The sequence below is a fragment of the Erythranthe guttata genome, chromosome 1 (genome assembly GCF_056151865.1).
Source record: "Erythranthe guttata isolate IM_541 chromosome 1, IM_541, whole genome shotgun sequence".
In the NCBI taxonomy this organism is placed as follows: domain Eukaryota; kingdom Viridiplantae; phylum Streptophyta; class Magnoliopsida; order Lamiales; family Phrymaceae; genus Erythranthe; species Erythranthe guttata.
Window position 1 is genome coordinate 2,033,375 of NC_142533.1, and position 14,126 is coordinate 2,047,500.

Below are 14,126 nucleotides of genomic sequence, written 5' to 3' on the forward strand. Positions count from 1 at the left end.
TCAAATTTCAAATCAAAAGATCGAATTGAAATTTGATTTTTTTGGAAAAAAATCAATTTTTTTGTCACTCTTGTTTTAACAATCAACATTTTTGTTATTTTCGTCAATCCATCGTCATTATGTTAGTTAAGACAGTAACGGGCACATGATTGATTCCGTTAGTACTCACAAAAAAATTGACGGAAATAACAAAAAACGTAAACATTTGAAACACGAGGTACTAAATCTATTTTTTATATATATATAAATAAAGAGGATCAAATGTCTAATTTATGTAAACTTAAGGGAGTAAAAGTGTATTATTCACCAATTTTGTGTGTGGATAATTTCCCCCTTTTAGTTGGTTTTGGCAATTAAATAATATATTTTATGAGTATCTTTATCTGTTTTCAGCTTGTGGCTAAACGGTGAACTCCAAAAAAATGAACTCACTTCCATTTTCAATCGGCACATTTAATCCAACCAATCATCTATTTACCAATAGATTATTAGAATTGCCCACAAGAAATAAAAATCTGCTGATGATTCTTGATTCTTCAACTACCATCAAATCCAACGAAACCAAATATCCCAACACAAATTCAGCTTCTTTGAGCAGAAGAGAAGCAGTTGGTTTTGGCTTCTGCTTCAGCTTTCTCCAGCTTGTTATTCCACAACCGTATCCCGCGGCGGCGGCTGAGGGTGGCGCCGCCACTCCTTGTCAGTTCACAGAAGCTCCGTCTGGGCTCGCGTACTGCGATAAGGTTGTCGGGTTCGGGCCTGAAGCTGTCAAAGGTCAGCTGATTAAGGTAACTTTTTTTTTTTTTTTATTGCAGTTTTTGCCCTCCACTTCGATTAATTAATTTTTAGCAACTATGTTATGTTTTGACTTTTAAGGGATTTCAAATTCACTATTTTGGCAAATTGAAATAGTTTTAATTGGTCGCTACTCGGTTATTTCTATGCTATATTCGGCGAAGCTTACACAAGATGATTTTTTATAGTTAATTTACACACATAAATGTGTATGTGTGTTTTTTTTTTTTTTTTTTTTTTTTTATGTATGACTGGTAAAGATCTACCTCACGTATTTCATGTACGGTTGATTTACACATATTAATGTAAATGTGTGTGTATTTGTGTGTGTATATGATAAAAATCTACCTAATGTATTTCACCCGGTGTTGTATAGTATAAACCGTCGTTACAGTTTGTCGTTAAAATTTGAAAGGGTAAATTACAACCACCCCTTAGGTATGGTTAAATTACGAAAAAACCCCTCGTGTTTGAATAATTACATATACCCCTCAACTATGAATCTTCTTACATCTCCACTCTTATGGTGTCAAATTCAACATAATCATTTAGATTACGTGGAATGTTCTCTAGTTTGTACTCGTTTTGTGCAAAAATGCAGTTTCTGATGCACCACAATCTGATATATACAAGCCAAAAAACACGTCTTATGATCATCTAGCTTCAAAATGTGGAGCTCGAATGGGATAAAACGGATCCAAAATTGGTAATATTCCATATAATCTCGAAGATTCCATTAAATTTGCAACCACAAGGGTGGACGTATAAGAAGATTTATCGTTGAGGGGTGGTTGTAATTACCCAAACAAGAGGGGGATTTTCGTAATTTGAACATACTTCAAGGGTGGTTGTAATTTACCCAAATTTGAAATTAAAATTGAGTTTGTGTGTGAGATTTTTTTTTTAATAATAATAATAATAATTAGTTTGTATTGGATTAAATTGGGTAAAATTTGCAGGCACATTATGTAGGGAAACTGGAAAATGGGAAGGTGTTTGACAGCAGCTACAATAGGGGAAAGCCTCTTACTTTTCGTGTAGGTGTCGGTGAGGTACGTGCATGCGTGCATTGTGCATGAATTATTATAATTCAACTTGAATAATACTTAATTATACAAGCAAGAGTGGTTTTTCCGTAATCTGAATACTTATCTCAGAGGAGTGTTCGTAATTTACTATGAATTCCGATCCTTAAAACTCTATACCTATATATACAATGCATAATTACTTGTAATAAAATCAAGAAAATATGTTTGTTCGTTGAGAATATATATTGTAGGTGATCAAAGGATGGGATGAAGGAATCATAGGTGGGGATGGAATTCCAGCCATGCTTGCTGGTATATAATTAATATATATACATTAATTATCCATCGTTTCTTTAATTAATTTCAAAATAAAATAATTTATATAATTAGTTTAATTAATACATAAATAATAAATGTTGTAGGAGGAAAACGTGAGCTGAGAATCCCTCCTGCACTTGGATATGGCATAAGAGGAGCTGGCTGTAATGGAGGTATATATCCATCCATATTCAAGATTCATCATCATATATAATAATTATTTAATTTACAAATTATAAACATTCCATTGATTTTTTAATTTTATTTTCATATTAAATTAATTTACTGGAAATGTTTATATTTTATTTTTATAAAAGAAATTCCGAAAATTGACAAAATTCGGTGGTGCAGGAACATGCATTATTCCTCCTAATTCAGTTCTCGTGTTCGATGTGGAGCTTATCGGAAAGGCTTAGAAGAAGATTTGATTTCATTACGCACTTGGATTTTGCAGCAAGAGCAACGCACGTGTGAATCGTCATCTAATTGCTCTTAGTTCATCATATATATATATTTTTATTTTTTATTCTTAATTTTACAATCATTTTATGATCCACAACATATATATACAATTCTTTCGGGATTTGAACTCAAGACTTTTTATTCAGCATGACGACACGAACGTTAATTTGTTAGTTACAACAACATCGAAATGTCTGCCCTTTCCACAATATTCTGGTGGAGGTACGGCGGTGCCGCCGCAGGCGGCAGCTATGGCTCCTCCTGGTCAACACCTCAACCTAAAACACTTCATCAGCTAAAAAAAATCTTTCAAATTTTTTTCTTTTCTATTTTTAGGAGATGAAAAAAATTGAAAAAAAAAAGTTATAGTTGGTTGGCCCATCTAGTTACAAGCTGATAACCGCCCAACTAACTGACAGTTAACCATAGTTAGGCCATCCAGCACTAGATCATGTAACTCTAGTTGATCGCCATTATTAGCAACTCTTGTTGTCTTTTGATCAATAAATAGAAACAAAATAACAAAACGATAAATGAATTATTAATTATTATCGTGTCCACTTGGGCTTCTCAATTTTTCCATTTAATAATTAAATAAAATAATGAAAATTATACTGACGCTTCATTTCCCGATGGTCCATTTGGTGGTGGCCCACTGGAAATCTCGTCAGCCAATGGGCTTTCGCTATTTGATATGCTGTGGCCCACACTATTATCCCTCCATTAAATTTAATTTATTCTTTTTTTGTTCTTTTAACTAATTACACAATTACAATTATTATTATAATTTAGAGGCGTAAACAAATCGAGTCGAATCAAACGCTCTGCCAACCAAATTTGATTTACGTTTTTTTTTTCTAAATCAAATTTTGAAAATTGTGGTTTCGGGAATGTTTGATTTGATAAACAATAGAGTCGACTCGAATGATCTTCAGCGGACGCGAATAGAGCTCGAGTAACTTAATTTTTTGTATATATTTTACATGTAACTTGATTTTTAGTTTTATCACATGAGCTCAAGATATTATTTTTGAACATAAAAAATAATAAAATGCAAAATTAATTTTGAGGTAAACTAAATATATATATATATATATATATATATATATATATATATATATATATATATATATATATATATATATATATATATATATATATATATATTTAATAGTCAATGGTCAATGTACTTAGCGTGGAGTTGCACATGGCCCCAAAAGTAGTGATCATTCAATCAGTTGAAAACGAAGGCGATATGGGCAATTGATCTCATCGAAGCATATCTTAGACCTATTATTCGAAATTATTAATATATAAAAAAAAACATTTTTACTTCGAATTCTATAGATAAAGTATATATGCTAATCAAGTCATCAAGTCAATTGGGACTTATCAAAATATGTAAATAATAATTTGAGATGTACCGTGTATTTTGATGCTAGAAATCAATTTATTATAGGGAAGTCGAAGAATTAATTGCCGTCACAAAAAGTACAAACTCTAATTTTATAGTACATTCAGTATACTTATCTCCCATCAACAATGGCTTCCGCCGGTAATCATCGAACCAAGAACCTTGATTCTGATACCACTTGTAGGACTTCAGGCGCTATCAATTGTCATCCTAGTATTATAGTGTATTCAGCGCACACAAGTGTCTACGACGTTCGATTGTGAGTCGTCCATCAAGGTAATTGTTGTCAAATCCAGACTAATAATGTCCAAATTACATTCCAAAATTTACCTAGTAACTAGATCCATCAACACCTCCATAATTGTCTAGTTATTTTGTCCTCAAATGGATTTTACTCAATGTTTTGTCAATGAGAGTTAGAATTTACCTACTAGATCCATCAACATCTCCATAATTGTCAAGTTATTTTGTCCTGAAATGAACTTCACTCAATATTTTTCAACGAGAACTCTGCAGGTTGAATGTGAATTGGAGTCGAGTAGAGCCAACGACGATAGGATTGCACATCGTACTGTAGGGTTTATCAAAGAACATCAAAAATTAATTGGAAGTGAATCTCGACCCATTAATAAAATTATAATTCAAGTTCAAAAATCGTACATTAATTATAGTAGCAATCTCGAAAGAAAAAAGTCCCAAACCGACCTTATAATATTTACACACTAGCTTTACATATGGGGTTCACTATTCGTAGTGCAATTTTTTACAGTTACAGTGCGAAATAATTCATTTGTCAAGAAATTCTTTAACTTTTTTTCAAATTCTCTCAACCTCCGAATTTTTAAACTTTCCAAATCATCATTTTTTTCCGATAATATCAATTAGAACACAATAATTATCAATACGGAAGAAACCTACTTCAACTTTAAGATAAAGAACGTATTATTTTTTTTATCGAATTTTGACATTTTTTATGCATTTCGTGCAGTATTGCACGAAATGAAACACAACATTTTGTGCAATATATCACGAAGTGCCTTTTTTCATAAATTTGTTTTATTTCGTGTAAATTTACACGAAATAAAACAAATTTATGAAGAAAAAAAAGGAATTTCGTGTTATATTGCACGAAATGCAGTGTTTCATTTCGTGCAATACAACACGAAATGCATAAAAAACATAAATTTATGGTTTCGTGTATCGTAAAAAAACACTATTTCGTGTTTCTTTGCACGAAATGCCTTCATCTATTCCGTGTTAGGGAATACGAAATGTTCATGCACGAAATATAGTTGGGAAAGGGTTTGAGAGAATTGTGGTTTTGTTCTTTGAAAATTACAAATGTAATAAAGTCGCACTACAAGGCGGTAAAATATATTATATGAATAGCATTTCAGTTACGTAGTCAAGAACTATCGAGTACCCGATTCCGCATGCGAAAAGTTAATACAAAGTTCTACAATCGAATACTGACACCCGCGGTACGTAAATTTCAATCCCCAATGCAAGCACAAGGCATTATCAATTGATGGCGAACCAAAATTATGTTCAGCATGCAAGTGCAGTGTTTTTCAATCTCCCTCATCTTTTTACATGGATAAGAATTCTAGGGTCTATATTCATTATTCAAGATTGCAAAATATATATATATATATATATAAAGTAAATTAAAAATTGGATCAAAATTCAAACAAATATGTACACACGACATGTGTTATATATTGATCACAAATTCATCAGATCTTTCTTGTGTACATTACAACAAGATCATCATATTTATATCGATCACAAGTTAAACACTTTGGTTAATTAATATTATTACTGCTAATTAAAACAAACCCACGTGATTTAATTAATTAATTAATTAATTAAAAGCTTGGGACAACACTGTACGAAGAAGAATCATGGCGATTTGCAGAAGAAGCATCAATATTGAGTGAATCAACTTCAATCATCTCAGATCTCTTCGCAAACCTACCTTTCACCCTCGGCCTCGTCTCTGCGTACGCTTTTCTCGATGCGTATCTAATTGTTTTCTCGAATCTTCTGTTTTTCCTCTTCTCTCTGTACCTCAAAACCCTAGCTTCTCTGTCGACGCCGGAAACCGGTACCGGAGGTGGTTCGTTCTTACAGACGAAGGTAGTGCTGTCTGATATATCTGCCATGGCGGCGCTGTGGTCCTCTGGTACGACTCCTACTTCCATTGATGAAGACGATACCTGTAATTATTTTTTTTAATTTTATTTTTCGGAGATGGATATATTAATTGGGGAAATTTAAATATGAAGGTGAAGAAGAAGAAGTTAGGGCAAATTAAACGTACACTTTGGCTGATTGATTGGGAGGTGAAGTTGTACATGAATGGCTTTTGTGCACCTGGATAATCCATTTCGTAAGTGGGGAACCCGTCGACGACTGGACCCGGGTAATGGGTCGACCCGAATTCGGTTTTGGTTTGTACGGGTACGACTCCGTCGGAGGAGTAATGCTTCTGTTGTTGTTGTTCGTCGTTGGTGATGATGAGTTGGGGCTTCTGCTCGCCGGATATTAGATCGAGATCTAGGTTGTAAGGATCCATTTCGGTGAATAAATAGTCGGCGGATTTGTATTCGGGGGATCCGGATTCCTCTTCGAATTTGTTCGGGAGGAGCCAGGAGGCGGCCTCGGCCTCCTCCTCGGAGCACTCGTGCTCGGCGGCGGCGGAGGGGGAGGGGGAGGGGGGGGATTTGGGGGCGGAGGCGGCGTCGTAGAAGGGGACGGCGGGGAGGCGCTCGTGGCGGCGGGCGAGGGGGTTGGCGGAGTGGATGTCACGGTCGCAGGCGGCGCAGAGGGAGGCGGCGTCGGCCTTGCAGGTGACGGTGGCGGGTGCCTGCTCGCAGACCTCGCACACCCAGAGGCGCGCGTGGCGGGAAGCCAGCTTGTTGGCGGCGTGGATTTTGGCGTCGCAGGTCATGCAAAGGAAGGCGGAGTCGGCGCGGCAGAACACCGCCGCCGGCGACGCCTTGCACGAGTCGCACACCTTCGCCGTTAAGCTCCAGGTTTCAGCACCCATTTCTCACTCCCTTTTTTTCTTATATATATATTTTCTCTCTCTATCTTCTTCCCTCACGTTTAGCTTTTAATCTCTCTCTCTCTCTCTCTAGAATTCAAAGAAGTTATGAAGGAGAAATGGTAAAACTGATTGTATTTTCTTCTTGCGTTTAAGACTGTAGTGTAGACTGAGATGTATAAAACCCTACGCTTCAGAGAAGAAAGCCAAATGGGTAGGGGTTATCTTACTGTCAGCCAATGAGAAGATGACACTTGTCTTAACCTTAGCCATATAAAAAAGTTTTTATTGAATTTTCAGTTTTGCGAAAAATTAAGTGTGGTCGACTAATGGAATTTCGGAATTTCGATTATTATCATTATCAAAAAATTGACTTTGGGATAATATTTATTTAGGATAAATTACGAATATCCCCCAAAACTTAGATTACATTACAAAAACCACCTCCACCTATTTGTAATTACCAAAAACCCCCGAGAACTTGTTTTTTGTCTTACATTAACTCCTTATAGTGTGACTTTTCACGGATTATTTTTTATCCCAGAGAATAGACTTTACACAATTTCAAGATTATTTTTTTATTTCTCACATATTTAACGGAAGTCATAATAAACTGTACACATTTTCTATTAAGAAACTCGATCAACAGTTAATCAACGAGGGATTTTGGTTATTACGGATAGGTGTTGGTGTTTTTCGTTATTTAGCTTAAGTTCAGGGGGTTTTCGTAATTTACACTATTTTCTATTATTTCACATTCTGAAAATTATCGGTTTTTAAATTTATTTATTTAATCCGATTTTATTTTTTGAAAATAACAATTTTATGGAAAATGTTAATTTTGATTTGATTTTTTAACGTCTAGGCATTAATTTAGACAAAAAGTGGCGGGGTCTATACACAAAAGGTGGTGGGGTTTACACAGAGCCGTGAGAATTTGGAGATGTTTGGTTAATGGGATAGTAAATGTATCAAAAGACTAGATCCAATTCCGGGGTGTTTGGACTGTGATTTTCACATTGAACATTATTAATTTTGGGGACCTTTCAATTATTTTTCTAATATAAAAGTAAATATTTTGTGTAATACTTTTCATTTTTAGCACAAATTCTAAAATCACTAAGTATAATATCATTTCTTTCTATAATAATAAAATTTTATTTCATATGTAGGGACCTATTTATAAATACACATAATTGATCAGGGCCCTAAATTAAAATACATAGAGTTCGGTACCCTAGCTATAGGCCTAAGGTAAGCCTGGTTCTAAGGTTAAAATGGTCAAATAACACACCACCTTTAGCTCGTCCGTATTTACATCGTAATTCAGTTTATACGTATTTTGGTCGTATGTACTATAAGATTTACCGAATGGCTATACAAATTTCAAAGTTTCGTGCCGACGTCTACGAAAATCGGAGAAGTCGACAATCCAGTCCACGTCAACATATGTTTCGTACGTATTTCAAAGAAATATAATAATCCAAATATTTTTTTTTGACACCCATAATTTCTTCGGAAGTATTGAGTATTAAAATAAAATAAATAGCTGTAAAGATGAAAGGGGTATATCAATATGGGTGGCTCTTGATTGTTTAGAAGAGGCATCACCATGTATACAAAATTGACAGTGATTTTCATGCTTTGATTGTTACATGGGAACTATGTAATTGTGACTTTACATTGTTGATCAATTACAATTTTGGGCTTGGGATTGTTTGGCTTTGTTTTAATTTTATGTAATTTCTAATCTTATGTCAACAACTTATTTATATATATACCTGAAATGTTGAATATCGTTTCAATTTTGCTAATAATATTTTTTACTTCAGACCTGATTTTAACCAGATTCAAAACATGAAAACCGTAGTCATTTGAATTAGTGTTTGTCTACAATTTGAATCAGCTAGATTCGATGCCGGATGATAAAGTTATGCGTGAATGAGTCACATTTTCAATTTTAAATAACTTATAACATCAAAGTTTTGGAACTGTTCGTTATATTTCGCACCGGTCACCAATCTCAAGCTCAGAATAAAATAATAAAATAAAAAAGGGTAAAATAAAATTGACAACTTAAATTTGACAACTCACGAGCACGGAATTGGAGCGCTCAACTATTTGACGCTTTTACAGAAGGGAAAGAGTCGTACTACCTACCTAATCAGCCATTTATTTGTTCACAAGGTGCACGAATTCATGTTATCCAATTTATTCACGTGTCCTTCAAATTTGATGCATGTGAATCTTTTTTTCTCCTCAATTAAACAAATAATTCAAACACCACCTAAAAAGCAAAATAAAAAATGTGTTAAATATGTTGATGAGTGATTGAGACATTGAGGTACTGCACAAGAGAAAAAGGAGAGCAAAACTGGACCAATTTTTAGTACATTGATAATTAACAAAGAATAAAACCATTCGGTATCGAATTCAAAAAAATATAATTCTAAGTAATTTATGATATAGCATTAAAAAAAATTGCCACGACACGTTATTAAACGACAATCCACATTTGTATAGGGAGAAACATTAGTAAAATTGTCTTTTCTTTCTTTTAGATACTAATATTGATCTAGCCAAAATGGCTCACTTGAATATAAAAGAACATGATCGGCCTGGATCAAAGAAAGTTGAAAGAAGAAGCTCGCATGCTCATAGGAGACTTGCAATAAAGAGTGTCATGGAATGATTTTTCTGGTGTTAACATTTTGACAGTCAAATCAGTCATGAACGTGGAGAAATAAAATATGAATATAGTGCAAATAAATGTGTATTAGAATACAAGAGGGAATCTTCCCTTGTACTTCAAGACTGTATTTATACATGTCATAGAGATGGGGTGGTGGCCCCCCTTATCCTGTCTTTGGTCAGATCACACATGGGAGTGATGAAACTACTTCGAACTGTGCTTCTCTATTGCGAACGAGATGTGTTGCTTGTTACGAGCCGAGCCTAGTTCAGCACGGAGAGCCTAAAGACGTAATCACTTATGTTTACTGAAATGCTAATTGTAGCGGGACTTTTACTGAAATTGACTTATTTGCAGCGGTAGTCTCATTTGTCAATTTTCTAACTTTCTAAAAAAACCGAAACGCTCTCAACTAAAAAAGATCGAAAACTTAGAATTTGAAGCTCGTTCGACAAATTCAAAAACGAACAACGACTTCTTCAATGGCTGATCCGAATAATGGTAAAAAGTAAGGAAAAAAAAATTAAAACTTGGTGTAATCGTGCTATACAACACGAGAAGTATCAAAAAAGGGAAAAAAGTTGGAGTTACCCGTGCTGTACAGCACGGGAACTTGGGTATCAATTTTCAATTTTTTTTTTTGTATTATTAATTTTTATATTCCTTTGTATTATTAATTTTATAATTTGGTAGGGTGATGATGGTGATTTTGACGAAAATTTTGACGATGAATGTACAAACGAGTACAATAGTCCGAATATGTGTTATCATGTTCCTTAAATAATTAGAAAATTTGATATTTAGAAAAAAATATCAAAAAAAAAAAATAATATTAAAACTTCAAGTTCCCGTTCTGCAGAACACGGGAACTTGAATAATCTTCAAGTTCCCGTGTTCTGCAGAACGGGAACCTCATGTTTTTTGAGTCCTCCGTTCTGCGGAACACGGGAACATGAAGATTATTCAAGTTCCCGTGTTCTACAGCACGGGTGATTCATATTTAATTTTTTTTTTCTCCGAAAATAAAAATTCAAAAACTGTTTGAAGGTCCCGTTTTCTGGAGCACGAAATTTTGAATCGCCCGTTTTCTGGAGTACGCAAACTCGAAGAAAATTCAAGTTCCCGTGCTCTGCAGAACGGAGGATTCAAGCCGTTTGAATCTCCCGTTCTGCAGAGCACGGAAACTTGAATTTTCTTCGAATTTCTAGAGAGTGTTTGGAATAGGAGAGAGAAATTGAAAAGAAAAAAAAATTAAATGAAAAAGGTATCGCTGCAAATAAGCCAATTTCAGTAAAAGTCCCGCTGCAAATAGCAAAACCCTTATGTTTAAGCCGCAAGTGGGCCTTCCCTCGTTACGTGTCGTGTTGCAGGCTTTCCACTTTTCTTTGTCCTTATGCCGAATTTTATTTGTAGAATTCATCACTTGGCCTTTTAGGGCTACCGAAGCCCATATCAATTATCTACCATTTTTTTTTTTTTTTTTACGAGTGTTGAATTTGACAAATTCCCATGAAATAGATGCTTGGGCCAATTGCTAGGCTTATTTGGGCCAACAATGTATTCATAATACTGGACTTAATTTCTAACTCAATGTGGGTCCAACCCATTTTGATTTTTTGTCCCATATTATTAGATCCAATCTCCTGAATTTAACTCTACTGGTATTTATTATTTATTCTCGTAATTTGTTCATAAAAATAAAAATAATATTTGAAATATAAAATTCATTATTTTCAAATAGTAATTTTTTTTTCAAAATAGATAATGATTAATTACACGACTTTTTTTTTTTCTTTTAAAATGTACGATTGGATTTTTCTTAGTACGGCGTCGGATCGCTGCGGTGGCGAGTACTGTATACAATCCAGTGACACAGAAAAAGTAAAAATTAAGTGACGTCAGCCCCACTCCTGTCCCCCGTTCAATTACAATTTCCATCCCTCATGTTTGCACTTATTCCGTATTTGATCCTTCATGTTTATAAAAAATACATTTGATTCCTCATGTTTCAATAAATTAATACTTTTAGTCTGTCAATTTATCGTTAATTCGTCATTTAAGGCAATAACGGGCACACACTTAATTCCGTTAGTATTAATGGAAAATCGATGAAATGACTAAAAGTGTTAAATTTTTGAAATATGAGGAACCAAATGTGTTTTTTGTAAACATGAAAGACCAAATGCGAAATCAGTGCAAACATGAGGGGTGCAAACTGTATTTTTCCCCTTTCTTTGATGAAAATAAAAATGACCAACCAATTCTTTATCTCGTCTTTGTGATTATAGTAAAGTAATTTTTTTAATATTTTAAATTTTAAAAAAAAAAAATTAAATGGAGTGTGAAGTGTGATTAGGTAACTTTTTGTGATTATAATAAAGTAAATTTTTTAATATTTTAAATAAAAATTAGATGTGGTGTGATTAGGTAACTTTTTGCTTTAACTTCTGTAAAAGCTAAAAAGTCAACCCGTGTTCGAATCATTTTCTCAACGGTTGTAATGTGGAATTTGTCACCCATGATCAATCCCAATGTGATTTACCGTTTATGTTTTTTGTATGATTTGTAAATTATCATACGGGAGTGTAAATTCACCTAGTGCACCTACATTATTAGTAGCAGATTGCCAGATTCCTTCACTAAAAAAAATTAAAAAAAAAAAATATCTACCTTCAATAAAACAATAAATGATATTTCACGATTTATTTCATGCCTATATCACACTATCTTTTAAGAAAACGTCGAGAAACATGTGAGCATGCTAAAGTAAAGGAAAAAGGCATGCTTACTTGTCGGGCCCACCTTGCTCCGGCCACAACTCCGGCCGGTGGTAAATCCAAATCCGGCAACTCCATTAAAAAACATATCTACAATAATGGTAGTGTATCTAATATGTGTTCCCATTATAATTATAATTTATAATTATAATTAAGAAAAAGAAACTCCCATTAGTTAAAGAATATATACTTTGTATCATTTCTCTCTTTACTTTATGTTGTTAGTGCTTGATTGACATCTTTATGCTTCATGCGTCACTCTTATCTACTTGCAAAAACAAATTAACTCATTACTTTCCCTAATTAATTAATTAATTACCCCAAATATTAATAATTAATTCATTTCATCTCATTAGAAAAATTTACATACATGCCCCTGGGTTACAAAATTGAGCAAAGGATTAAAAAAAAAGGAGTGATCAAAAATCATAGTTCTATTAAATATATAACAGAGCTGATTAATTTTTTTTCACTGGATTAATTTATAATTAATCTCGTCTTAATTGTGATTGATCTTCTTCATTATTTGTTTCTTCATGTTTCCGTTTGATGTTTTCTTCTTCATTACTTTCTCTCTCTTCGCTGACGTCAGCTTTCTCGTCGTTGAAAGAGTTCGTTCTGCTTGAAGCGGGGGTGGCCAAGAAAGTGGGGTTCACTTCGCCGGCCATGATGACTAGAAACTTCTCCTCGAACACCGGCGGGGATTTTGCGTCGGAGCTGCTGTCGCCTTTCTCGGCGGCGGCGGCGCCGCCGGATTCGACGTCCCTCTCGGCGGCGTCGTCGGTGCCGGAGAGCTTCCAGTAGGAGCAGGCGAGGATGAGGAGGGCGAAGGCGATGAGACCCAGCATGGCGGCCAGGCCGCCGAAGAGGTACGGCACGGGGGAGTGCCACGGCGAGCGCTGCACGGTGGACGGCGGCGTGAAGGTGGCCTTCGCGGTGGTGGTGGCCTCGGCGGCTGTCATTCTTGATAGTACTACTGAAGTGTGGTGAAATAAAGCGCCACCTGTTCTCATTTATATGGTTTGCTTTTTTTTTTGGTGTGTGTGTGTGTTTTTTAATATTTTCTCTTGTCGGAAAATTTAGAGTGTAGAGAGAGAAAGTGTGGTGTTAGTGCTTTTGTTTGTGTTTGTTTTTTGAGAAATGCAGTGAAGTGTGGCTGTACATTTATAGAGAGAGGGTGTTTGCAGTTTTGGGGTGGGGTGGGTGGGGGGTGGGGGTGGGGGTGGGGGGCGTGGGGGCAGGAGTATTGTGTGCTTAGGTCACATATAAAGTGGGCCAGCATTGGGCCATTGGCCATGTTATTTTTAACATGGGAATAACTTGATGATAAATTTGATATTATATAACGTGGAAATTAAAATTAGACAAAATAAGAATTTATTTATTTTTCCCCGTGCGATGCACGGGACATCAGTTCAAAATCGTAAAACAAATAATTTAAACACATGAAAATCTAATCGAATTGGATTACTTGATTGTGCCGATACACTCAACAATAGACGATAATCATACAAAATAAAAAGTAATAATATATTCACATTTCAGTATGTAAATTCACTTACGAAAAAGATTTTGTCGACACAATTAATGT

At 34.8% G+C, this 14,126-nt stretch overlaps 3 protein-coding genes across 3 annotated transcripts; 1 reads left to right on the forward strand and 2 right to left on the reverse strand.

Moving 5' to 3' along the window:
• Positions 1-346: 346 nt before the first annotated feature.
• Positions 347-2,735, forward strand: FKBP13 (FK506-binding protein 13). The gene is made up of 5 exons (XM_013000579.2): positions 347-788; positions 1,755-1,847; positions 2,075-2,135; positions 2,246-2,314; positions 2,493-2,735. Exons 1-5 carry the CDS (start codon positions 423-425, stop codon positions 2,555-2,557), a joined length of 654 nt encoding a protein of 217 aa, XP_012856033.2. The 5' UTR covers positions 347-422; the 3' UTR covers positions 2,558-2,735.
• Positions 2,736-5,702: 2,967 nt separating this feature from the next.
• On the reverse strand, positions 5,703-7,307 carry LOC105975347 (zinc finger protein CONSTANS-LIKE 3). The gene is made up of 2 exons (XM_013000537.2): positions 6,341-7,307; positions 5,703-6,236 (listed from the first exon to the last, which is right to left on the reverse strand). The coding sequence occupies exons 1-2, from the start codon at positions 7,067-7,069 to the stop codon at positions 5,886-5,888; spliced, it is 1,080 nt and encodes a 359-aa protein (XP_012855991.2). The 5' UTR covers positions 7,070-7,307; the 3' UTR covers positions 5,703-5,885.
• Positions 7,308-12,862: 5,555 nt separating this feature from the next.
• Positions 12,863-13,690, reverse strand: LOC105975241 (protein GLUTAMINE DUMPER 2). Its single transcript, XM_013000420.2, has one exon. It carries the CDS (start codon positions 13,546-13,548, stop codon positions 13,024-13,026), a length of 525 nt encoding a protein of 174 aa, XP_012855874.2. The 5' UTR covers positions 13,549-13,690; the 3' UTR covers positions 12,863-13,023.
• Positions 13,691-14,126: the final 436 nt, after the last annotated feature.

Coding starts and splice junctions, on each gene's coding strand:
- FKBP13 (XM_013000579.2), top strand. CDS start 423: ATGAACTCACTTCCATTTTCAATCGGCACATTTAATCCAACCAATCAT. Junction 1,848..2,074: donor TTCGTGTAGGTGTCGGTGAG/GTACGTGCATGC, acceptor TATATATTGTAG/GTGATCAAAGGATGGGATGA. Junction 2,315..2,492: donor AGGAGCTGGCTGTAATGGAG/GTATATATCCAT, acceptor TCGGTGGTGCAG/GAACATGCATTATTCCTCCT.
- LOC105975347 (XM_013000537.2), bottom strand. CDS start 7,069: ATGGGTGCTGAAACCTGGAGCTTAACGGCGAAGGTGTGCGACTCGTGC. Junction 6,237..6,340: donor CCCAATCAATCAGCCAAAGT/GTACGTTTAATT, acceptor AAATAATTACAG/GTATCGTCTTCATCAATGGA.
- LOC105975241 (XM_013000420.2), bottom strand. CDS start 13,548: ATGAGAACAGGTGGCGCTTTATTTCACCACACTTCAGTAGTACTATCA.